Source organism: Dendronephthya gigantea, unplaced genomic scaffold (genome assembly GCF_004324835.1).
Source record: "Dendronephthya gigantea isolate DGI-Jeju-01 unplaced genomic scaffold, DenGig_1.0 000020F, whole genome shotgun sequence".
NCBI classification, from domain to species: Eukaryota; Metazoa; Cnidaria; class Anthozoa; order Malacalcyonacea; family Nephtheidae; genus Dendronephthya; species Dendronephthya gigantea.
Genome location: NW_021163030.1, coordinates 906,335 through 934,256, shown reverse-complemented (window position 1 = coordinate 934,256; position 27,922 = coordinate 906,335). Strand labels below are relative to the sequence as shown.

General features: G+C 34.8%; 1 protein-coding gene and 1 long non-coding RNA gene across 8 annotated transcripts; one reads left to right on the top strand and one right to left on the bottom strand.

Annotated features, from left to right (window-relative positions):
• The first annotated feature begins 273 nt into the window (after positions 1-273).
• On the top strand, positions 274-27,922 carry LOC114521370 (neuropeptide FF receptor 2-like). Of its 6 annotated transcripts, none has more exons than XM_028541792.1 (3): positions 274-340; positions 20,460-20,517; positions 25,452-27,922. In XM_028541792.1, the coding sequence occupies exon 3, from the start codon at positions 25,567-25,569 to the stop codon at positions 26,647-26,649; it is 1,083 nt and encodes a 360-aa protein (XP_028397593.1). In that variant the 5' UTR covers positions 274-340; positions 20,460-20,517; positions 25,452-25,566; the 3' UTR covers positions 26,650-27,922. The 6 variants fall into 6 exon arrangements, with proteins under 6 accessions (XP_028397593.1, XP_028397596.1, XP_028397595.1 ...); XM_028541795.1 differs by lacking the exon at positions 274-340 and adding an exon at positions 2,646-2,829; XM_028541794.1 differs by lacking the exon at positions 274-340 and adding an exon at positions 8,106-8,168.
• On the bottom strand, positions 5,996-7,179 carry LOC114521373. Of its 2 annotated transcripts, XR_003686801.1 has the most exons (4): positions 7,014-7,179; positions 6,512-6,592; positions 6,275-6,368; positions 5,996-6,062 (listed from the first exon to the last, which is right to left on the bottom strand). It is a non-coding gene; the product is annotated as an uncharacterized LOC114521373 (long non-coding RNA). The 2 variants fall into 2 exon arrangements; XR_003686800.1 differs by having other exon boundaries at positions 6,512-7,179.

Below are 27,922 nucleotides of genomic sequence, written 5' to 3'. Positions count from 1 at the left end.
TGTGCAAGCACGATGAACAAAATTATTAACCAGGTCAATGACTTGCTAATATATATGTTTAAACATTCTTAAAATGTGCAAGGCTTCGAAAGAGACTATTTTTCGCAAACATTTCTACTTTTATAAGCTTGATTAGAATTTATAACATGTTTATACAAAAATTACGTGTGTAAGTTAATTAAGTGTACTTTTTAAACGTGTAATTTGAGTAGGCAAGACCCCAACATCGTTCGATTGTTCAGGAGGAGACAGAACGAATCAAATGCGTTTTGGCATGCATGCATGCAGTGAGGAAATTTGGTTGTCGCTGGTTATCAACTTATCAATGAATCGTTAGCAGGTTAGTTAACACTAATATCCGTCTCGGATTTGTCAAAATATAATTGAATTATGTACTAAAATTACTGGAACTATGAAAAGTACAAATAAAATACATATTTATAGGCTATAGTATAGCATAATATTTTCAAATTTTATGCCCCATTCAAATAGCCGCAGGTATGCGTAATGATACCTCACCATTTATATGACAAAACCCACGTAAGTTTTTCGGGAATTTTCGACTCTACAGTACAGCGGTAGTTTGTTCATCTTGAATCAGAGACGATAAACTAAAATTATATAATAATGAGATAAACACTTAAACATGACGCGCGATTGTTGCATTTCATGTTATTCATTACGAAGTCCAGATGATAAACTAGACTGTAGTGTTGACTGAAACAAGCGGAACTCGAATTTGTGCAAGTTCTGACATGAACCTGGTTTAATAGAACATCATATTTTCATCAAATATTTTCGATTTTTAATTACTTTTAATTAAATAATCCATAAATCATGCATGTATTCAGTCCAACTTGGATATTATATATGAGTTATTGCGAGGCTGCAATCAAAAACCATCCCTCGATCATACCTTTTTTAATTATATTGCGTTGAGGAACGATAATATTTGATAGAAATATTATTCATTAAAGTGTATCTAGAGTAGAGGTAAATAATTGCATATAGACTGCAAATCACCATGCATGGATTTAGTTAGGTTTATAAACGTTCTCGGGATATTTATTTCAAATCTTCAGTGTTTGAAGGATTGATTTCCTATAATATATATTGTAACCACGGTAACTGAAATAACCCAACCAGGATAATTCAAATTATTTTTCTGATTAAGGGCCTGTTTACATGGAGCGAGTTATCCCGGCTAGGCGAGGTGAAAACTGCATATAATGAAAGACTAATCAGGTTAAGCCTTTGATGTGATGCGCTTTTTACCTCGCCTAGCAGAGATAACTTGCTCCATGTAAACAGGCCCTTAACTATGACCAAAACTGGCGATCTGTCAAGCAATAATATTGTCGTACAAAGTCAGTCAAATATGTAATTGTTTGTTCCAGCTGCTTGTGTGAAATACTCCGGCTATAAAGGCTGAATTTCCCCCTCCAGGAAATGGTTGTCCGACAAAATATTTGCATGTTTTCCTTGAATTTTGATCGCATGAATAAACTATTTCCGTTTGACTGTTTCTGATCTGCCCAAAATGTAAATATTTCCAATGCAACCTAGACCAACTCGGGCAATTGGTGTAAAGTAATCTATTAGCTTTATTCTATTAAAGGATATAGGTTATACAGAAAAAAACGATAAAAAAATTTCTTCTCCCAAAGAAATCCACTTTGTGCATGAAGCAAGAATGTTTTAGTAGGCTTATTATTTTTTAATAATAGCTTGTAAATGATCGTTTTAGCGGCGTTTCAGTGGCATTTCAGAGCTTATAGATATAATTTATGTGATAAAAAAATGCATAAATTAGCAACTCGACATTTGTTGTGTTTCCCAGGCCAGTTTTATATCTTTCGTGCTTTAAGAAAAAAGTGGATTTCTTGGGAAATTCAGTGGTTACGTTTCTCTAACCATATTTATCTGCATGAGAAAAAGTTAGAGCTGTAGTAACTTTAATTGCGTTAGCCTTAATTGCCACTGCTAAGGCCCGTCTCAGACATCGAACTTTTCATGTGCCGAGCCTTATGCTAATGACCACGAAGTCTTTGTTTAGATTAATTTATTTTCCATTCGGCACATAAAAAGTTCTTCGTCTGTGTGTGAGATCTATTTCTATTTCTAACGTGACTGCATGATAAAGATTAATTCTTTAATCAGGATTTTCGTTCAAAATCTCTTCTCAAGCATAAGGCTCGATCAAAACCCTTATAAAGTGCATTTCGCATACGGTAAAAATTCCTAAAAAAGATCAGATGATAAGCCTCATGTATTATATCAATCACATCATCTCATTAAATATATGATGAACGCAACCTAAAAATATACGCCGTTTAGTTAAAACATAACGTAGAACTCAATCGTCGCATAGATAGAGATGCAGAGATGGGTCAATACCAGTTGAATATATCAAACATTCTCATGCTGATATCCGAGAATTAAACGGCATTTTTTAATATGTCACGAGTATACTGTCAGTTGAAATGAATATTTGGACTAATAACGCTTTTTATAAACATGCACTTTTTTTAACCGACGGATGGCAAATCCTTCAGTATCAAGATCATTTGATCAAGGTGTCTAATATTTTGTAATAGCCATGTAGTTTCCATTATTTTATATGTGAGGAAATTGGATGCTAAAATACTCGATCATTCTTGTACGTATGTAAATGATTAATTACCTGCTGCCAAGAGAAGATTTGTGAAAGACCGAAAGAGATCCCCGCTTCATGCATCCACGCCAATCATAGCAAAGATGACACAAAACCTAACACTTGTATTATTGTATAAGGAAGGAATTTAAAGACTTTACAACCGGAGACAAAGGGTATAATTCAGTTATATAATTCAATCTTTCAGGCAAGTCATGCATGTTACTTATCATGTGTTTACGAGTGCTGAGGAAACTTTGGCAGCTATGGTTTATAGATTAAGTGATTGATTTTACGAAACGAAAAGTTTATATACGGCCGGCTTCAGAGGCATAAACTATTTTAAGAGACCCTGCAAGGTGATCTCGCGCTTATATTTTAGCCCTCAATCAGTGCTCAAAATTAAGGGTTGTCGAAAATGAACCATTTTTATATTTGCCTTCTTTATAAAACAAGGTGCCGCGTCAGGCGTTCACTCCGCAGGTACGATAGCGTTAAACAAAATGGAAAGGTATACCTTTCAGTAAAGATATAATATTTAACAATGGCACTAATATGACAGTCACTGAAAGAAATATTTAATGACATTTGGTTTGAAATCAGATGTACAGTACAGTACAACTACATGTCAGTATTTCTGGATGGTTTGCCCAGAGTTTAAAAATAATAATAATGAAACAAATATGTTGTAAACACATCGCTTGCTCTAACCTATAAGGCTCACTTACTATTGACTTGTCATTCCTTCCTAGTATATCTGCGCTTTCATTGTATGCCGTAGATATGCTTAACACAAATTTACAATAGCCTGAAATCAGTGAAATGTTTGCATTTTGTCGTTTATATTTGCCCCTTGCCTTCGTTAATATTGATCTAGCCCGAAAACCAATCCATTCAGTAATAATTGAAAGCAAATACATATAGTTGTGAAAAAACTACTTGCTTCGACCTACAAAGCTATTTCGTAAATTATGTTTTGTTATATTTGTTGTTTTTTATGAATGGGCAACACTTGCGTCGCCCAAGAAAAAAGAATGCGCATTTTCAGACTCCGGTAGTTACAGAGTTACAGTACCCGGAGTATAGTCAAAAGTACTATAGTCAAAATTTTGTAATTATTGGTAATAATATCTCTGACAAATTTGAAACCAAATTAAGGTATATTTCATTTCCAAGAAATGGATTTTATTTGACAACTTGTGCGATTTCAGGTCACCTGCTGCTTATGGTTTCCGGATGAAATAAATGAGGGCCTTAAAAAAAAACATAATATAAAAAAACATCAGGATATATTTTGATTACACAGATATCGACAAAATTAGAAGGGAATTTATTGGTCTGCGGCAGAAAATTAAGGTGGCGAAATATGGATCAGTGTTTAGCTCTTCCGGGTGACGCTTTCAAATAATTTGCTTACAAATATAATGATAATTATTCATGCAGGAGTAAGTTATTATAACGTTTAGATCAACTATCAGATCATATCACTTTTACTCTCTCGTGTTAATCGATGTGGCCGCGATGACACTCTTTCTACTCATATTTATATTTTGCATACTAATTAAATGTTTTAGACAAGACTGCGCTGGGGGAGGGGGTGACGCATAATTAAATGTCTTAGACAAGACTGCGCTGAGGGAGGGGGAGGGGGTGACATCCCGCCAGCTTTCGTGAAATTAGTTTTAAAAACCGCCGATTACAAACACTACAAAAGTCGAGTCCCAGAATGTAGGACACCCCCAAGTTATTTTCTTTATGTTCGCCCCCTGGTTTCACTCTAAATACTTTCAAAGTAAAACCAATAGTAAAATTCAATTGAATTACTTTTTTCAGTGGGCATATAAACGTCATTAAAAGTAAATTTGAATATTCCTGCAGTTCCCATAACTTCAATAAAGACGAAATGCATTTGCTCGAAACTTCAAAGTTTTCGTTACAATTTTCAGGTAATCCGAAAATCACCGAAGTTCTTATTTTAGAGAAACTGCACTTGTGAGTGATAACCCTCATGTGTAAGATGGCAGTTTCGTATACCCATGCATGCAACCCCGTCAAAAGAGTGACGCAATACATGCAGTCACTATAACTATAACGCACATGCCTTTGGGCGCTTAGAGCATATGGGGCCGGTTGTATAAAACTCTTTATCTACATTTTGCATAGTTAAATCCTAGTTAACGCCGAAATACACGACTCTGATTGGCCAATTCTGCCCTTAACTATACACTCTAAATCTCCAAGTGTTGTACAAACACCAAAAAAGGTGTAAATTCCTGCCTCCCTGCAAACACCCAAAGAGGTGCAAATATACACCTTCTTAAAGGTCAATATACACTCAACCGGGTATATTTACACCAATTTTGGTGTAAATGCTCTTGCCTCTGTATGTACACCGAATAGTGTATAGTTACACTGTAAGGAGTATATTTACACTTTACAGTATCAATATACACCATGAGTGTATTTATACACCAAGTTGGGGGGAACACTATAAGTGTATATTTACCCCGAAAAGTGTATATTTATACTTTATGGGGTCAATATACACCATAAGGTGTATTTGATAACCACTGCATTCACTGATGTAATGATCGTTACATGATGAACAGACGTGAACTTCTATATTGAACAAACAATTTTATTAAAGATAAATAAATTATGTATTTGTTTAAAAACCTATGAGCACAATAAGCAGGAACATAATAAAGCATAAAAAATTACAAAATTGAATGGACAAATATGCCCTCTAACCTACTTATACATTTCTTTCATTTCTAGCAATGAAATTAAGTTATTAGTAGGCTTTGAAATATCACATAGGCAAAATTATACATTATTCTTATTCCTTATCAGTCCAAAATATTAAAACTATTTACTTAGTGCCCATATGAATGAATGAATAAATTCTAAATATTTACATGTAGAAATAGTTCAAAGTACTGCTAGGTTTGTGCATACCTTGCTCAAAAAAACAAGTATTTCAAGGACTTAATTAAAAATTGCCAATTGGCAAGTTTATGAAACTAGCTGAAACAACTCAAATTATTGAAATTAAGCCCCTGTATAATGAACCCAGAGGTAATTGAATAAAAATATTTATGAAAGAAGACAAGTGCATCTAGAACTATGCAAACTCACTGCATGTCTTCAATTATTGTTATTAACACATACCGTAAGCTAAAGTAATTAACTCCTGAGCAATGTTCCTCTTTGATTACTGACTAGTTGTTTGTAAAGTTGGTATATGTCCTCCCAAATATGAGCATATTTATAAGATCACCTGGAGTATTTTTGTCCTGGAAAATTAAGTTCTGCAACACTGTGAATCCAATTAACCATTAAAGAGGAGACTTTCCACTCATCCACTGAGTTTCTCGCACACTAGTACTACCTCAATTAATCCATGTTCCTAAAAAAAAACAAAAAGCAAGCATATTAGAAAATTTAGATAGCAAATGTTCATCTGGTAAGCTGTCAATGATTTTTGATATATCTATTACATGATAACTAACTATATAACCAATTGTTTATAAATAAGAAGCAAATAATGGAGGTGAAATTAATACACAATGAATTTGCAATTTGTATGACACATGAACATTGAACTGATCTTTTCCTTACCTTATTTCCTTAAACCAAGTCAAATGGCTTCTTTTCTTGTTTCACTGAACTAATATCAAGTTGATATTTTTCATCAAATGAAAGACCTTGGCACCTTAAAAATACAAATACAACACAGGTATTTTAGGCATATATCATATTGGTGCTATTATTATATTATTATACAATTAAAACTGAGCCATATGGTTGGTGAATAATCCAACAGCATTGCACAATTCCTTATAATGCATTACTTACCATACTTTCCTGCTCGTTCATTACAGACTTAGATGACTTAGACTTATAAACATCACCACTTGGCACTTGTTAATCCACCATCTAATAAAGGATGCATATAAAAATTATTTAAAAGGCAATATAACAGCTATGTCATTCAAATTCTTAATCAAAATTAATGTAGATCCTAAGATTCCGTACATCATAATCCTAAGATTGAGTAAGTCTGTTATGGCAGATGTTTCAATCAGTTTCATGTTCATATTTTAATATATAACATAAATTCATGTATTTGACCATGGTTTAGCCAACATCATTACATCAATATCACACTTAATATGGCATAGTACCTATAGTATAACCACGGCATAACATATTTCTATAAATCATTCATTTTTTTTGGTGGGAATGAGTAGCAAAACTGTGAATATTTCTGTTAAATACGTACACTGTTTACGCGGCAAATTCGAAATTCAAAATATATAGCTTTCGTCTGTTTGCGCGTATAATTTTAAAACCTTACCTCTGAGATGACTGAGATTCCCAGTCACTTTTAAAACAATATCCTCGATCTTCTCCAGGCAATCTTGTATCATAATGTCCAGTAAAATTTAATATACATTCAAAATACTTCTCGATTTATACTTTGCAAAGGAACAAACAACAACGTGCGTCGTGCGAACTGCGAAGCGACGCTATCCCGGCATGCATCGAGAGCGTGGTGCAATCCTATCAACATTTCTCTGCGCGAGTTACGGCGTTACGGGATTTATTCAGAATGTTGAAATAAAACCGTCAAAACCGTCGCGTTTGCATCAAAACCGTCATCTCTTCTGAATATGAAAAGAAAGATATAAACAAAGAACAAATCATTTTTCTTTGAACAAGACTTTGGAATTAGCTTTGCTTATTTTAAGAAAACAATTGCTTTTTGCTCCTGACTTGGGACTCTTTGCCCAGTTATTTAGGAATATAAAAAATGATAATCCATTTGCAATTTTTTTCCGACAAAAGCTTCCAATGCATGCACGCCCAAGCTCTCACTCAACACAAAATTATAGCGATAATGTTTACACCAAAGTGGTGCTTTATTACACAAGAACGGTGTTTATTTACCGACTTTTGGCGTAAATTTACGCCAAAGAAGGTAAACTTTAGCTATACACTTAATCGGTGTTGAGGAAACACAATATTGGTGTAATAATACACCTCGAAGGGTAAATTTGCACTTTGTGGATGTAACATACTGATTTACACCAAAATTGTGTGTATTTACACTTATTTGGTGTTTGTCGGACACTTCGAAATTTAGAGTGTACCGTTAAAAGTTAACTATAGTGCTTTATACAACTGGCCCCTGAGGTTTCTGCCATCCCAATGGTTTGAATAACTCTACGCCTGTCCTCTATAGATTACTGAATGGAAAGAAGACTGCATGTTATAATACATATTTATGCATCATCATAAAACCTATCATGACCTTTTAATACTTTCGCTGCAGGAAACATTCTTAGAATATTATTATAATAGTAAGCTCTTAATAAAACCATGTAAAATGACACTGCTTTGTAAAGCTCTATAATTATTTTATTGCCAATTTATCGATCAAGGGCAAATTACAAAATACAGGATTCCAGTTCCAAATGACCAAAGTCAGTATTGGTACAAAATAAGTAAGGTTAGTTCAACAGGATCTTGATTGTTTCTATAAACGGTTTATAGATTTGATAATGTGATAAGTTATTGATGCATGCAAAGAGTTTAAACTATAATACTGACGCTTTGTGTGTTCAAACCAAATGCAGGATATTTGATATTAATGAATCAAAGCGTGTATATATCAGTATATATATTAGAAAGAATAGCTTTTGTTTTTAGTGCCATCAACGTTTTGTCGATGATGTCCGCTCCTGTCGATGATGTAGCTATTTATTCTTCACGTTTTCTCTTATGCATATTGCAAAATCGTTCAAAATATTTGTTAGGTTGCTTCATGCTTGCGTAACTTAAAATGTGATTTTCTTACTGCACGAAAATGAAATCGATTGTCCAGCAGCCATTCGGGCATCATGAAATCTTTGCAAAGCCATTATTCGTGCAGTGACATCTTGCCTTCTTGGTCACAAAGTACGATAATAATTATTATTGTATTAAAAAGCCTTCGTCATGGCAATTGGTATATATAGCCAGACATATATTTAAACTGCGCGTTGGCCGACAATTTAAATGAAGCTATAAAGTTAATTAATGATGAAAATCATGCATCAATAAACCATAAAAAATGACCGCAATAAATAATAATGGGAGAAACATGTTGCAGACAAACATGTTACAAGGTCGCGTTTTGTACGTGATCATGTTCGCCATTCCCAGTTTTTTCCGTCAAATCAATGCGAAGGGAGAAAAACCGCAATAGCAAGCGTTGAAATGACAGCGTATCATTTGCATCGTTGCATGATGCATCCACTTACCACATTTGCATGAACGCTGCACGTGTTTATTAATCTTTCTCCATAATGTACAAATTGGGGCAGATTTACTGGGAATTTGCGTCTCATGTCATATAAAAAAATATCCTGCAGACAGCCAGTCACGGAATGACTTTTAAACCGTGTGACTATAGAGAAAATGCGCAATTTTTGAGAGGACATGGTCGAAATATGAAGGAAAGCCAAGGAAAGCAATTTAGTGTATGAACCGAGAATAACATAACTTAACATTTCTCTGCAAAGGTTAAACGTAAGTACCCTGGATTAAGAGAGACCATTGTCACTATCTATATAGAGAAATATGTATAGATACATGCTAAGATAACCATAAGTCCATAACTGGAATGAATGGCGACGTGCATGCATGGGTGGCGACTTCTCATATATTTGCCCAGGATCTGCATGAGATTGAAACGTAGTTTTCTAACTTTTCTTGTATATTTGAGGCAGTTGTTTTACCCATTTCATCTTGGACGCCTTTTTATTTTTATCTCGAACACTATGTACAGAATCTTCCATACTGGTGCTTATATAATTATTTGATCCACTCACAAAGCTTTATCTTTCACAACTTTTTATGCAGCTATACCTGTGTATGTTATAAGGGCAGTATAGCGCTTAAAATCCCCAGAGTCCCCACTATATACAGTGCTCTGCATGCGCGTACTTCACAAAATGTCAGGCATAAGAATACCGAATTGAATTCAGCAATGTAATTATGTAACTATTGCTTCTATACATTTCTCCTACTTGATCTAGATAACAATTTTGTCTATGCTTGACTTCATTTTGTGCATGCTCTAATTCTTATCGCGCTATATAGATAATCACTTTATCGTGGTATACAGCTATATATAATTATAAAAAAGGTATAGTCCTGGCTATTGAAAATTTTAGACACTGATTGATCGTGCAAGGTATGATGGATAACCATCATTCCTATCACGCTTAAAAAACCTACCTATTGGTGAGCGAAGCACAAGGTGAAATACCCACTGGAGGATTATGGGACGTAGGGGTTCAGGGGGTATGCTATTGACTTTTTCTTTGCTTTGTGGGGTACCTCAAAGTGTTGAAAGGTGATCCGAAGCACAAATAGGTATGCCATACGGCTTGTATTCCCATATATTTCTCGCTTCGTTCACTCATATAACCCCAATTATACCGTCAGGCTCACAGCCCTAATTGGAAAAATTCGATCACTTTTTTTGGAATCAGCTGTAAATTGAGATTAATCTTATTGAGTACCTTTCTGAGGAGCTTAATTATTTTTGGCCATTCTGGTGTTTTCCAGTGTGCCTTCATGACTCATGTTGTTAAGATACTCTAGATATACTGAACTGATATGTAGTATTACTGTCAAAGAAAGAATAATTTTTGAAAATGTCTGAAAATTCTTAAAATCCAGAGGGTGTATATTTTTTAACATCACAAAATTTTATACATTCCATCCTTTTACTTTAGATCCATTTACTTTGCTATTTTTTCGATTTTTCTGACTGTTTAGCGACTGCATGCATGCATTATGACATTGCAAAGGATCTAACTTCACATTAAAAAAAAGACAAAATCCGTGTCACCCAGATCGACCCGAGTCCATCTTTGGGGCTTGTTTACACTTAGCTCGCTAACGGATCGGTCTGGCAGCCATGAGTCAAGATCTAGCAGAGATTTTATTTTCGGTGACACCTTATTTATTATCGCAGGCGTTCACGTCATAATCACAATATCGCGTGCATTAATTGCGTAATTTCTATATATTGTAAGTCTTGTTTCCAAATTATTGCCATGCACTGAATTGCGGCTGGAAATCTAGGTTGATAATTGACCTTTCGTGTTACGATCACAATTAGTAAAGATCTAAAGCTCTTTATATGAAATTAATCTTGTAATTCTAGTAATTCAGTAAGCTCTGATGACTATAGTAAACCGTGGTTATTTGGTAAACCCTAGCAGTTAACCTAGTAATCCCTAGTAACTTATAATAGTAAACCCTATAATAACTTATAGTAAATCCTGCAAATGGTAATCTAGCAAATTCATTATATTAGTAAACCCTGGTCATCCAATAAACCCTAGTAACCTAACAAATCCTTGTAAAATAGTAAATCCTAGTGACCTGGACACCTACTAACTACAGTCATGAATTCCTCTCTGTTTCAGTAGTAATAAAAGTTCCTTCAATAGCAGTGTGATTGGTGGGAAGAACGTGAGAGCGAGGCTGTGATAGATTGATATCCAATCATCAGCGTTTAGACATAAACCTCAGATAGATCTCAGGCCACCTTCCGAAGCTGGCTGACTAATCATGATTTCAAATTTTTACGATGGTTCATATGCATGTAGCCTGCATTGAAATCGATCTAAACCGCCAGTATGGACCCATCACTATCAGAAAAACTTCCAGGTTGTTTTTAGGTTGCCACTAGAGGTTGCCACGAAAAGAAATGAAATTAATTTTTTTTTCACTCTGGAATGATCTTCGGCGAGACACAATTTTTCAACACATTGGTTGAAAAGATATTTCATGATTGTAAATAAATTGCCATATGATTTCGCAATGCTTAACATATTGAAAACCGGATTAATTTCGTCTGATTGTCTTCCGCGGCGGTGTCTGGAGTCAGTCGAGTGGCTTCCTTGTGGTTCACTTTTATAGTCCATCAATAAAATGGAATTAAAGTTTCCAGTAAAATAACGTACCAGCCATATGGATGACCATGCGCGCAAAGATTGTAGGGCCTATAGCTGCCTGGTTACCAAAATTTGTAGTCACTTGGATTTTAAATTAAAGAATTAACAAGTTCCAGTACCGACCTAATCCAGAAGGAGAAATGGTAGGATTCTCGCGTTTCATGTAAACTGGTGCGCAATATCCTTCTGAGAGGTCTGGCGTGCTACTAGACACAATGAGCTGGCATATTGCCCATCTCCAGGCTCCGCGCACTAATAGTTTCCTAACTCTGCATAATTTCATCAAAACTGGAAGGATGCATGACTTTAAATTAAGGTGGCGTAAATTGAGGTTGCTTTGTGTAGTCGAGGAATCCACCAAAATTTAGAAAATCATACGATGCCGCGGACAATAGGTTTGGTGGTCGTTTGTCATGTGATATTCTCAGCCAATGAAATATAGCAAAAATAAACTGTCTTTCTAACGCAGTAAACATATTCCTTGTTGCACTTGCCACTGCAGTGACTGCACAAATGGAAAACGGGATTCCTAGCGACAACTGTGAAAAGTAGCTATATCTATCGTGTGAACATTTGGGTCGTTACGGGTTAGCCGATGGATACCGTATAAAGTTTCATTCAAAGAATTTTTTGTCCGATGTTAAAACTCTTCTTTAAATTTTCCATAAATTTGAGTTATAGAACAAGTCGTAAATTATTGTAAAAAATGTTTGGAGAAACCATATGGTATTAAAAATGATTGAAATATAATGAAAAGTACAATCCAGATACCCAGTATAGAATTAATTTATGTAAACTATTCATGGTACAATTATAGGATGTTGATCAGGAAGCGTCCTGTGATATAATTGGGCGAGTTTCTCTAGGGTCTGGTGTCTCGATTATATGCAACGTAGCTGTGGTGTCGAGATAGGATGACATTAAAATTAATCGCGTGATCATGTATCCATATATAGTTCGGACACAGGAAAATCGTTTCCTCCTAACCCATTATGAATAAAAATAAGAAATGCAGAGTTAGTGACTAGTCTTTTACCCAGTTTTTACTTACTATACACTATATACCTGAACTGTTTGGCATCATTTACTTAAATGATTTAGTATTATACATTTGATGTTTGGCAGCGCATACATTATTGGAGGCGGGAACATTGTTGTTGAAAGATATAGATTTGCCGCAATATAATAGATCAGTATAGTTGCCAGTAAGAAGCAATGTGTGAACATTTCATCCTAGTCGGTCTCGAAAGAAGATTTCTACAAAATATACTCGACAACACTCGAGGTAAGACAAACTTACTAAATAAATATTGACAAACTGTTTATTGAGTAAAGCGCACGACATTATAATAATTTTGGCCTAATAGGAATTCACTAAATTGTGCCTAAGTCCTTAAGTCGCTATTGTTTTTATATCAATTATCCAATGAACAACAGATCAAAGGTTTTTTGAACATCGAAGATCAACTTCGTTCTGTGTGGGTTTATGATTTTATCTTTTGTATCAATAGTTTTATGTTTTTCATTCTCCATGATGAAACATGAAAGTTTATGATGAGACACGTCTTTGCCCATACCACTCGAAAATGTCGAAAACAGACATTCATTAGTTTGTATAGGTTAATTACCTTGAGTGTTTATATGGTGGCTATTACACCACATAAAGAAAACATGATTAATATTGTGTAAACGTGTTGTGTTTTCTCAAACCACATCAATATATTAATATCGATCCTTATTTTCATCTCAGTCTTTTGAAATTCACTGGCTTGATTTCATCAATCAGTGCATGTAATTGTGTAACTCCATAGGCCTTCTATAGGTCTTCTAACTTAATTATACTCCTGTGTTCAATAATTCATTCGCATGCACGCAATGTGTTTACACCTTCGCCTGCCGGAAAGAATGCTGTAAAATCAACAGATAACGTATCAACACGGTAAATCTCGGCCGCAAATTGAATGGTTTAATAGCAATAACATGCAATAATAGTACATCCGAATTTTTTGTCTATATATATTTCATATCATATGATGTAGAGCAGAGGCTGTTATTATCTGTGCATGAGTACTTCCTCTTACAGATGCCGATTTATGGACAAAATGTTGGGTTTAAAATAATAATGTAATTTATTTATTACCGGCAACTCTAAAGTGCTAAAGATCACTTGCATGCGTCAGCGTTTGCTCTCTTTAATCTCTGTTTGTTCTCTTATTTGGTGCGATCCCAAAGCTGACGACAAATTATCTTCGTAATAGTATAAATGATGATGTTATTTATTTGAAAACCATGTGAACCAACAATAGCATGAGCAAAGGTGTGGAGAGAATTTTATTGGCCAGTCAATCTTATAATAAACATGATCCTGCATGCCTGTCTTCAATCCCCTTAATATTTTTTTCTTATAAATCGGTTTAAATTTAGTTTTTTCGTAGTGTCGGAGAAGTGTGATATAATTTTAGATTTCCTGTGATTGCAGCATGGTGTGAAAATAGCAATCATCAGACTGCGGTGTAGGGGAACTGAACACGATTTATATAAAGTGATTGGGCCACCGAGAAAGAAATTCTTAGTACTATGCATATGCATGTTATGGATATTTTAGCCAGGTCGTTCTCCCAAAATATTCTCACCCTGGTTTGTCGTATTGAATGTTTAAGAAATAATTGGCGCAATAATTAATTGTCACGCAAATTTGATACCATCATATCTGTTGTAACATATATATTAGTGCATATGGAAATAATATTTTGTTCTTCTGAAGTTCTTCTGATGTGCGATGAAAACAAATAAGGCTCCATGACATAATATTCAATATTTTCATTTACACTGCATGGTTGGAAGCATGTCGTTCGGCCTGCCTGGTACCGCATCATGTGGTAAAAGTACAATTATTTACATCGTATTAAACACAGAACAATGACGACATTTTTAATTTTATTATCAAATTATTATTGACGTAATCTAACCATTTTTTCGGTTAGGAATTTGGGAATTATGTTAGAGAGCTTTAGTTTGACGTGTTTTTTTCAACCGCGAACCGCAAACGGCGGCTTGACGAGTTGACGTTAAAATTTTGCCGTTTGACGCTTGCGGTTCACGTTTTCGATCGCTGGAGGTGTATTTTCACGTAGCTCATTTACCTCAGCGAATTGTCATTGCAATAATGTCTCGTTTCACATATGAACACTGCTAGTAGACATATTGCATTTGATTTAAAAAAAATCGAAGCATTAGAAATAGCTAAAAGCAATCTAACATCGAAACTGTTTATTGAATGCCAATTTTGTATCGTTCGAACATATATAACTAATATAAGGTATAGGTAAATGACTGCGAACTAAAAGTCAAATTTGTAACAACGGCAACGTGAAACTGCGGTTTGCGGTTTGCTGTAAACGTCAAACTAAAACTCCCTAATATCTGTTAGTTTCCATTCTACGCCAGATTATGCCAGATTGCCGCTAGAGATTTTCTAAAGAGATTTCCTTTGATCTGTTTCCAATGATGCATCCGGTTGATCTTGTCAAATTTTTAGGCTACTTTGGGCATGGACATTGTATCCATGCATTTATTCCTGAAATTCTGAAATTTGAAAACATTACTAAGCAATACAATTAATATATAGTACAGCGATAATATATAGTACTATATTTACAACTAAGGATCCAAGACTATTTAAGATTAGCCCTAATCGTTTACTTTTACACAATGACGTTTTTTGGAATTTTTCGGCCGCAGCATATTTAAAAAAATAGTTTGTGACATAGGCTAGCGCTGTATCAACGCTGTCAAAAATGCACTCTAAATCTCAAAGGGAAAGTGTTCAATTTGTGTCGTGAAATATAAGTGACATCAATCAGGGTAAGTGCATGACTAAGTATTGTGGAATTGTTTTCAGTATATTGATTTGATGATGAATTAAAACAAGCCCAAGCCAAATGTGTATGTTCATATGGTTATTACCTTTTAACAACTCAGAAAGGTGGATTAGTATTATATTTCCTTTCAAAAACACCGTCGTAAGCTAAGCGGATCCGAGCGACTTCACCAGATGATCTTCTGAAAGTGCAAAAGATTGTGTCGAAGTGGTCGTCATTTTGGGGAAAAAACCTTAGGGAAATTCAAATATAAACACTTTGAACTTACAATTTTAAGTAAATAGCAATGAGACATATGAAGTCGTAGATATCACGCCTGAGGTTCATTTTAAAACACTATTATAGGTGACATGATTCTTTTGGTAAAACCCTATTATTATAATAGTATGAATCTGTCAAGCAAAAATACTTGTTTGATAACAATTCTAATCAGTCATTACGCAAGCACTTTACTTTCGCAGATGGCTGATTCGTAAATGTACTTGCAATTAACCCTCGGTAAAAAAACCAGCGTGTTTTCGTAAAGACGAAAGGGAATGTAATCATGACTTGTTTTCCAAAGTTTGAAAACTTGGCTCTCCATACTGGAGGTGTGGTATGGAAGCGTGCATGCGCAAACACATGGATTACTAAATTGTAATGTATTATATTTCGTTTATAGTAAAGTCATTAGGTTTTGTGAAAGGTTTATGCGGTTCGAAACAAGTGAAGCACCGTACCAACGATCGCTTGCGTAAGTTAAATTTCTAGGCAATCCAAAAGACACCATGATCCAATATGTCTTTTGTCTAATCATTGCTAGTTGCTACGTTAGTAAACATGTTTAGCTAATCGAGACCCTGGGAACGAGGTTAGCTATAATCAGTTGTGATATCTTTGCGAATTTTCTGACTCGATGAGCATGCATGTATTTTTACAATATTTTCAGTACTTTTAGAAGAGGAGGTCGGGTTTAAAATTTTTCCATGATCGGCTTTATATAGAACTTAATTCTAATTTGATGATGAGTTTTTTATTTTACCATTTTTCATGGTTAATTCCTGTCGTTCTGACAAGGCTACTTGACAAATTTTATCATCACTTTCAGTTTTGCCGCACACCTTGTTACTTCCCTAAACAACCGAAACTGCTGAAGAAATATCGATGCTCCAAAATGTTAACGATCTTGTCTTTTATTCTAATGAAAACGGTGACCGGTGAAGGGTCTGCTTATCCTGCTATACGACATAGGCAACGTTTTTCATGCCATAGCAGCTTTTCTGGTTTAAAGATTATATTTGGCTTCCTCCCACTAACCCGCCACGTTAATTAAGCATTCCTTCGACAACGCAACATTGTTATGTTGTTTTTATTCCACTTCAGTAGCCGCTGAGATCAGGCATTTCCTCCACAACAAAACATTTATTAAGTTGTTTTGATTCCTCATACCAGCCGCGACAGACGTTTCCCTGGCAACGAAATAATATTATCTTTCACACTGTTGAAAGCTCCTTCTTACTTGAGGGATCTGGATGTAAAGTGTGTAAACCTCCGAGGGCTGAGTACAGAGTTGATGCATGATAAGACTATAGCCATAAGCCATGCAATTGTACTTGAGGATGGGGAAATTTTTGCTAAAATAGATTTAATATGTAAAAAAAATGGCCCATACAAAAAACGGCGAAACACTTCTCTCTCCAAGTTTTAAAATTCACCTAGGCCATGCTCTTGAATTCTCAAGCTGGAACGAAGGAATTTAAAGTTTCCATAAGGTTCTGCGCCAGCTGTGGAACAGCAAAAACGAACCTGTATCCTTTACCTGAAGTTATCCTATAATCTGTTTTGATTGATGTGAAGTTGCGAGGTGCAAATGAGGCTTACGTACGTGGCTTACCCAACAATCGACCACTCGCTTCTGGTTGGGCATTAGTCGGTCCTTTTGATCGCGCTTATCCCCTTTTCGTATAAATAATTCCAATGTGCCCCTGCTTGGGTTGACATCTTTTATGAGGCTCACACTGCTAAGTTTTCTCTAGACGTTTCTTGGTAGCATTATTCAGCAGTATATATATGGATTGGATTTATATCATAGTAAAATATTATTTTTGTCTCTTATAATGAGAAAAATATGGCTGAAATTAAGACTTTATTCATGTAAGTACACTTCAGTTAACTCAATTTTATAAAACTTCTTTTTAGACGCCTAAAATTAATTGACAATAGATAATTATCTCAACAAAGCCTTGTATGATCCTGATCGCCATTCACGAAATATTAGTGACGATGAATTTGTTAGTTACCAAGCGTAAATGTTTGTCGTATGGAAACAATTTCATTTCATTTGAATATGTTGAAAGAGATTTACGTCAAAACATATTTCTTTTACATCTTTAGACTGACAGAATCTGTTTCCAAACTTGATTTCATTCGCATCCTAATAATTCCACCTAATAACTAAGCAAAAATGCGTTGTTCGGCTCGTCATAATCATGATTGCTTTTGAAGGCTTTCTTTGCAGTTGGGGCAATTGGTGATAAGTAATCCTTATCAGATTTTGAAACCTAAACTCGTATATACTGAGATTTATTCAGTTTTTTTCTTCAAATACAAGTTTTCATGTTCATCAGTGTGTTTGATCGTGTGCCGTTTTAGCGGCATGTTTCATATTCACGCATGTCTAATGTCAGGCGTCATAACAACACGTCTTCTCATCATAGTTTGAATATTTGCACAGCTTCCCTGGGAGAGTAGTAAAATGGAAAATTCTCAGGCCTAAAGGGTCTAAGTATGGCACAATAGATGAAATAAGAAGTAAAATAGGTCCACGGAGGGAGAGAAGTATACCAACTGATTTTGCCCGTTCCTGAAATTTCGTCACGCAAATATACATCGCGTAATAAAATGCCTTCAAGTGCAGCAAACAATTAAATTTAAAAAAGAAGTGAGATCGACTGTTTTAGAACAATACTTATTTTGCGATAACGTACAAGGGTAACTTTCCCGGTCGTCACTTCTCTCCCCGGTGACGTCATTGAGCTCATTTCACACACATGTTGTGCTTTATCTGTTGAATATAACAAAACTGTATATTACACATTGTTTACGATCTTTGAGGTTTCTTCTACATGTAAACTACGAAGGTTATATTTGCTTTTTACAACGTTAAACAACGTACAACGTTTTAAACGTTACATGACGTTAAAAAGCGTTAAAATTTATATTTTTGCCTGAGTACTGTTGAACTCTTAATCTTTTCCATCATACAAAGGTAATGAAGTCAATGTTGCTGACTTACATTGTATATGTCACCGATATGATGAGGGAATACCGCGTTGTTACTTGTTACAGACAAAATATAATATAACGATAATTGAACAACACTCATAGTAAAACCAGCTGTGTTCACTGATCTATATATGTTTGACTAGAGATATAGAGAACCGGATGATTGCTGCATGCCGCCATCTTGCATGTGGTTTAAATTCTTAGCTTAATGCAAGCATGTTCCCATGCAACCTATAATTTTTCGTTTCGGTTCTCAGACAGCTGTCGCAATCATACAAGAAAGGCAATGCATTATCATTTATTTCTCTTTTATTTTCAAAAGAACATAGATTGAAATAGAAGAAAGATAATTTTTCGTCTTTTCTTTCCTGTGTTTTAAACGTGAATACCCAACAGATTGTTGTTCGGTTGGGCAGTAAAATAATTAAGATAATTGAGAGCGGTTTGGTATGACTATTAAGTGTGTGACTAGCCAATAGTCTATTAATGAGATTAGAAATATTGTTTCTTGATCAAGTTTATCATATACTGTAAATGAAATAATTGCAAATTGAATTGCAGTTCAGAATCCGAAATTGAAGATGCGTAAAGCCGATGTAATTAAAGAGGTCTGACAGACCAATCTGGCAAAAAATATTTCCTTACACTATCATATATATACAAAATAGTATGGCATGAATTTTAGATCAGGCACTTGCCGAGTTTGACACAAAATTCAAGTTATTGTAAGTGATTGATTAATTTATAACGCCTCATAAACGTCATTCATCCCACAAACATACAAAACATGCAAAATGTCGATCGTTAGCCATAATATATCGATAACGTCAGACTTCACATCTATACAGTCAAAAAAGGAAGAATGTTTGATTATATATCATCTTTTGCATCGGAAACAATCATGCAGGTTGCATTCATGGGTTGCCCAGGCCGAATATAATGGCATCAAACACGATATTGTACGAAGACATGCAGTGGTGGAGAGGTAGATGAGGGGAATGACGTCACGTTTGCGTATGTTGTCTGGAAGATATCTTACGTTGCATGAGCTTTTAGTGAAGAAAATTAGTGATGATAGCGAATCCAGCTGCAGGTTTTAAATATTGAAATGTCAAACTTTATATAATCATGCATGAATGTAGGTGAAGGTAGGCGAGGGAAAAAAACAAAAACAAAATTAATATTAGATAAAGTTGCAAACGAAACAAGAGATCAGTTCATTACTTTGTGGTTCATCAGTTTACTGGGGTTAATTTCGTTGTCATTGCCATTTATGTGTCTTATAGACCGATATTTGCGTAAGTTTTACATACAATCAAAATTTGATACTATAACTGCAATATTTTTGGCATAATGATTAGGCTGAGAAATAGAATTGTTTGAACAGTTGCCTTACCGACTGGACTGAAGAAACGTCAATATATAATTGCATATAGCAGGCAGCTCGATCAGTAAGAATATTTATTGTCCTAATTCCGTGTGATTATTTCGCGTTAATCATGCAAATAACAGCACTATACGTGAGCTGTATACTTGACGAGGTGGTTCTCTATAATATAGCTATATAGAATTTAAACAAATGAATGTTTATCTTCTACCTTAGTGGACTGGATAATTATTAACCAGTGTTTCTATTTTCAGGATTGAAACTGTGAATTTGCAAGAGGAAAATTCAATACAAATCAACGAAAAATATCAAGTAAGTTGAACGAAACATGAACGAGCAATTGAGCGAGGGCGTACGGCTAGTATAGCCGCTTCTCTTTTAAAAAAAAATACTATATGTATACCGGCATATAGCTTGGCATTGAATCTCGTAAAGGACTGCATGCGTGGCGGTATTATTCTATCCTGATTATAGCGAGCTACGTGATGTTATAGAGAATCAATGTCATCACTTGTGCCTATGTATGCATGCATTTCTTAAATTAAAGCGCAGAATATTTTGTATATCGCAGGTATAAAATAAGAATTATATTGCACCGGCAATAAAATATCGACGGTAAACTCAAGTTTATTGCGAAATATTTTTTTGCATCTAGAAATTATTTACACTTTGTCCGGCTTAATATGCATGGTTCGTGTGTTAGGATTTTAATTATATTCAAAGTAGAGTTAACGCTGTGTTTGATTAATTTGAAAGTAAAACAAATTCCGAAAATAGACATCTTGGATTCTTGATATTGAACATAAAAACTGAGAGTGTAAATCAGAGTCACATTTCGTCTTTATTTCCATAGCCGGTATTGGTCTTTGGGATAAAGATGAAGCCTCACCGACTCTATCTTTGCACTCTTATAGCTAATTGTTTTATTTTGAAGAACACATGCAAGATGTTTATTTTCGGTGTTTGTTTTATTTTGTAAATTTTTTAATCTTCTGTTTGCTGTAGTTATTGATGAATTTCAGGCAGGTTAAAATCATGATTTCTCACAAATCTACATGCAGTGAGAACCAAACCAAACGCAAAAAGGCGACAATTGATGAAAAAATTGTCACAGAATTCCTGACGATTATAGGCCTAATGGAATCCGCGATAATATAATAATATTAGAGTGATTTAATCATTTCAGAATTTTATAGAAGTCTCTTTCTGCTTATATAGGTCTATATATGAACGATTATAAATTTTTACACCAAATACTTTGAACGACGCCGAATATCGATTTTATTCTTATGTCCATGACATAGATTAATGCAAGGATTATATATATAATATATATAATATTCAGTTCTTATTTTCTATTATACAAAATAACACTTGCTCATATATAAGATGTTTGCGACTGCGGATATGTTTATGGTATATTTATTGCTTTCTAATTTCTTGCTATACTTTTTAGCTGGTCCACCTGACCAGCTGATTACACAATTGGTTAGAGAATTAATGCATTTATCTTATACCCAGTGCCCGTGGCAAAAAGCCTTATTCCTCATTGGCTCTAAAATATCGGCATCTAATATAGAATCAAACTGCTGTCGCGTTTAGTGGGGGATGGACTTGTACAACTATACCTGCATCTGAATTAGGCACGCGTTGCCGTGAGCGAAATTTTCATTGTGACTGTGTTTGATTCTCTTTTGTATGTCCGTGCTAGAAATCTCACTTATATACTGATGTATATCGGCTATAGGTACAGCAATGAGTATATAGGCAATACTGAAAAAGACGTATTTTTCCACGTGCATACTTGCATGGTTAAATATATTTCGATGAAAGACTGCCCACTTTATTCGCAGACGCAAAATCTCTCAAAATGAAAAACTATTGAAATTAGCGTGCGCTGCGGAAAGCTAGGAAGAACATGCAATGTCGACGTGAAAGACTATGCATGCATGCATTTCTATTCTCGGCGTGTGATAACTGTTGGGCTGTTTGCATGTGGGTGGAAAATTAATTAATTATAATCTTCACTAGAAAATCGTCACATATAGTTGATTTTATCGAACATTTCATACGCGTTTTTCAATTTTACAAGTAATTTATATTTAGATATTCCAATTCCATAAGTAATCAAAAACATTTCATTTGAATTAAAACCTTCATTTGTTGCATGGAAATCGAGTGACAACTGACAATCACTGATGCACATGTATATATTTCGGGTCCTGAGATTATCGGTAAGTTAGAAAATTTGAATACTATTGTCTTTATATTGTTGCCAACATAACATATGTTATGTAAAAAGTCTGGATGCTGCTGTCGCTATTATTGCAAAAGTTTAATTATTATTCTTGTTAATTCGAGACCAGCGCGCTATCGCGATGCCAAAACTTCGCTGTTGCTTCATTATTCGTTTCACATATATTTAATGATATTAAAACCAGTCTTGTTTGACTGCCATTCTAACGTGATTCTACCCATGATTCTACATAGCTATAGACTTGAGTATAATGTATTCAATCGGTTTCACGTTCCTCAAAGACCCTATATAACTGAGCTTTAAACATTGGGCGAAAATTCGATGGCGGATGCAACATCGGAAATTGAAGTTGTAAATCAATTGGACTTTCCCATTTTGTAGTGATAGGGTCTTTTGTAGTGTTGTATATAGTGTTGTTTTAATTTTATTGTTGTTTGGGGTGACCGTAATTGGGGTAACCTGTGGTGATAAATCCCTGGTTCTATATATAATTCATAGCTGTATAATATCATTAGAATAAACTTTCGGAATAGAAGTAATTTTCGAGTGCCACATTACAAGACGTACTGCATGATAAACACCTACCGGCGAGACAGTTACTAGGTAAAGACGCGCGCGTTTTAAAATACCAGGGAACAGCGTGTGAAACCCTTCAAAGAAATTCTCATCAAAGAAAGAATTATCATGCAGTCTGAAAAAAAGCAAAAAAATTCTCGACGTCTCCATCTGTAAGGGCCTTCATGATTTCTATAAGAATTCATGCCATATGGTGTAATTACTGCCATTCTGTTTCTGCTATGTGCTGTAATACTCGAGCATGGGTTTGATGAAAAATTATGTTTTTGTATGTTGAGTAGCTACTGAAATGATCATATATATTGCACTAAGAAAACGTTTTCTTCGTCAAATTCAGCGGTATACACTATATATAGCTATGGATAGAAATATAAAATGAATACAAACAAGCCAACTGTTATTAATTTAGATTGCATTAGAATACTATGAAACGGCCTACATCTATAAAACATGCATGTATCTATCTATATGCAAATAAAAATTTCCTGTAATGAGTCAGGCACAAATTTCAAAACCAATTTACTATTGATAAGGAAAGCATCATCACGTTCGGTAAAATAGAGTCCTGTGATTGGCTGAGACGAATTGTCCATCACGCCAAGGAATATAGAATTTTACCTGTAAAAGTTTAATACACGCATGCATGCACGTCGTCGTTGTAAAAATCTTTATCGATGTCATTGAATGCAGTGAGTTAACTGAGTGAACCACAATGACGTCATGCAGTTTCAACCGAATTCTGGAATTTTAGAATATACATGGATGCTTGGAAATATGGAATTTATTTCCGAAACTTGAGAATGATATCGAACGAGTGAGCGCATGTTTATTATGTAATAATAAAAAACTGTTTTTTGAAACGTTTTTTATCCCCCTGCCTGATTCAAAATTGGTGGATCAAACACGATAATCGCACATGTGTTATTATCATGAATGTGTTATTCAGTATCGCTTTTCAAAATGGCGGATTTGTCAATAAAACACTGCATATTATATAATAAATATATATATTACCTAGTTACGTGAAATGCAATATTATAAATATTTTGCCAACGCTGCCGATACTGATATAAACACCGACTTTTCGGTTTTAAACAATAAGTTTGCGGTTATAAATTCGTGGCCATAACACAAGCACTTATGACGCACAACAGACCTCTGCGGGACACCAAGTTATTTCGTTAGAAATGTTTTGTCATTCAAGCATTTATTGTTATATAATAAAATAGCTATAAAATATGACTTCAGTAGATAAGATTTACAACCTTATGTCAAAGAATTGATACGCCCATGTTGAGTTTTCCAGCTGGGACGTTTATTTAATTACGGCCGCCGCCTAAGATGTTCACATGCACACAGTCACAGTATCATGCGAGGTCTACATATACTAGCTGCTTCAGGCGTAGCATCTCCATGCATGTCAATGTAGAAAAATTATTTTCATAGATCAATAACCTTATATAATTTATTGTTGGCTTTTATTTGTACATATTAAGTATATATATTTATTTATATAGGCTTTACTTTTGTTGAATCATGCAAATCCATGAATTAAACTCATGAAAATATTAGAGAAAGTTGATTAAATTACAGAAATAATATCATATATATAATGTACGTTCAATTGTGTGCATTGCCTTTGTCTCAGCTTAAGGCCAGGCCAGAATGTATTCATGTCATTAGAGATTACAGGGGTAGGGAGGCATACATGAATTACTTCCTTATGATAGTGTGCTTTTAAATAAATTGTATTGCACATTCAAATTTTTGGTATTGACAAAGTAGAATTTTGGTCAACATCATTGTATCTTCTATATAGCTGTGTTGAAATTTGACGATTGTAGACTTCATTCACGTCGGCCATTAGTTCGGATTTTTTAATTGTAACTGAGGCGGCAAGAAGAACAGCGGCAATACAGCGGCAATAAGTTTAATAATATTTGTTTATGTTTTGAATTTCACCTGTTAATGTGTTGTTTTGTTATTAAAAATATTTTGTTTGATAGGATACCGAGCATTCAAATATTAAAAACACAGCCTGTTTTTATCATAGCGAGTATTTCATCAGTATCATGACATGTATATACGAATGTAACGAATGTTGTTGGTAGCAGTAGTAATGTGAGTTGTTCTCATGTAAATATCAGAACAGACTTAAAAACAAGTCGACATGCCACATGCATGTATAGTCTTCCTGCCATAGTAAATTTGATTTACAACTGTCCATTCACAGCAAAGATGGATATGCCTCGTATGTTGATATTTATGCAGCTGTCATTTCAAGATTCTTCATTGAAATGGAATAAGAGTGCTTAGTTTATATATACCCGAATAAATATTGTGTGTGTCTACTTAGTTGTCAAAACAACGACATTTCAATTCGTGTCTTCACCAAGTCATAAATATCTTTCAGGTGTGTATCTAAAGCAAGATCTTTTCTAGAAGAATTGGCAAAGTGAAAGCGTGATACTGATAAAGATTGTCACAACGTGGATAGTATTATCTCAACTGAAAATCTTCACACAACTATGACGGCAAATGCTAGTAATGGTACCGAAGGAGAGGACCTTCGATTGGGAGATCGTAAATGGTTTATTATCTTTAAGTATTCTATATACTGCATTATATTCCTGATAAGTTTAATTGGAAACACGATGGTTTGTTTCGTTATATGCCGAAGAATGAAAGTAAAAACTGTCACAAATTACTTCATAATGAACCTGGCGGTTAGTGACCTCTTATACACATTGTGTATTCCATTTGACGTATATGCAACAGTTAATGACGCTTGGCCCTACGGAGCAATCATGTGTCGTGTTTTATATCCTGCACAGACTGCGACAATTACTGTGTCAGGATTTACATTGACTGCATTGAGTGTGACAAGATTTTGGGCTGTTTTAAAGCCGTTACGGAGACAACTATCTGTAAAACAGGCTAGTTCAGTGATCGCTCTTTTATGGGTATTGGCTACAAGCACGGTAATTCCTTACATTATTTACCTCAAATTAGAAGGAACTTGTGAAGAGGAATGGCCACATCACGAACAAAGAAGGATTTATACCGCTTCACTCTTCGTTATCCAATATGCAGTACCATTATTTATCATAACAGTATGTTATATTTCAATTGCACTTGAGTTAACTAAGGGACAAGCAAAAACAGCTAATCGGACTTTAGCAAAAGCTCGAGGAAAAGAAGCAAGAAAAGTTATTAAGATGTTGGTTATAGTGACTCTAGTATTCGCTTTTTTAACATTACCTTCATCTATTATGTGGATGTGGTTAGATTTCGGTAACGCTGTCGTCGATAAATTTCCTAATTTTTGGGATGTTATGGATGTTTTAAATGTTTTGGATTTTTTGAATTGTGCGTCTAATCCAATCATTTACTCGTTTTGCAACGAAAGTTTTAGTCGAGAGTTTCGACGACAGTTGGGATGCGTTGTTTCAGTTCCGAGCACAACGTCTAATAATAGTTTCGAGTCAGGTAAAGTTACCACAGCATTTGGATCATCGTCGCCTGGCAACGGACATGCAACGCCACTTCGAGAAAGTTTATCAAAAGATGGAAACACGGAACAGAATGCAGATCGTGCGACTCTTTTGTGAACTGGGTTTCCATGCATACTGGATTTTTGATACCTGGGTCCAGTTATCAAGTACAATGGCTGAGAACAAGAAAATGGCTTTTTTTCAGTTTTGAAATATATCAATATTTCCTAGCAATACTCTTTTAATTTTTTACCTACATTATCTGTACAATAATAAGTACGTGCTCTTCGCCCCTCGTGGCAAAAAGACTCTAATGATGCACACAGACTACACTTCCTAAAATATGAACATAATATTCAGTAGAAATAATTTAATCTGGCTGGTAAGATATTGATAGATGACGTTTCACCAGTGGTGGATTATACGAGCATAACGAGGCCTGTAGGATGAGAAAAATTGAGGTGATTGCCTACTTGTGAATTGGAATATCTAACTAAATTTAGCTGGCTATAAGTGAAACAATTAAACTGCATGGTTTTTCAATAAACTGGTATTGCCATATAAGGCAACAATGCCAACAAATAATTCCTTGCCTCGAGCGAGATTTGAACTCGCATTCTATAATTTTATCCTATATCCAAGGTCATGCATGTGTAATTGCATGATGGTTACAGAAAAATAAACCTATTCGTATTCATATATATATACTTCTTGAAAGAATTTCACTATTAGAGGTAGTCATCCTTCCCATGGTAAACTTGGGAGGGAATTGATGTATTGCTCCAAGTTACGCATTTGGTACGTGTATTTTCAAAGCTTTAACCAATTACAAGCGCTTCCTAGTCATACATTATCTGCATAGGCAAAACGGTTAATATCGGGGCGAACTTTGCCAAAAAGCCGCTTCGCTATTGCATAAAACGACGCATGCGTATTGATCTATATATAATGATCCACCTACAAAGTTAATCAGACTGTTATTTTAGATATTAAATTAACCGTGGGTGAATCAATGGCTGCCATGACAGTATTGAAGGAACTATATTACATACAATAGGATCACACAGCCATACATACAACGTGGCTCCAATTTTTCTATGCATTCGACTGCATGGACATGCAGAGTAATGCATGGGCGGACAAGCTGCAGTTTCTTCGATTGACCCAGAGAGGCAGAGACATATATATAATGGTGGACAATTTCATGTGTTGAGATATTAAGCGTATATATTTGTATTCACTTGAATATTAATTGTAACATTCCAGTTCCGGCTATTGAAAAAAAAATCAGTAATTACAGTCTTGACTATTGAAAAAAGATACCAACATTAGTAAACGTACTTATGTGAAGTCACGCTATGGAAATTTTAATAAATTATAGATAACTAAG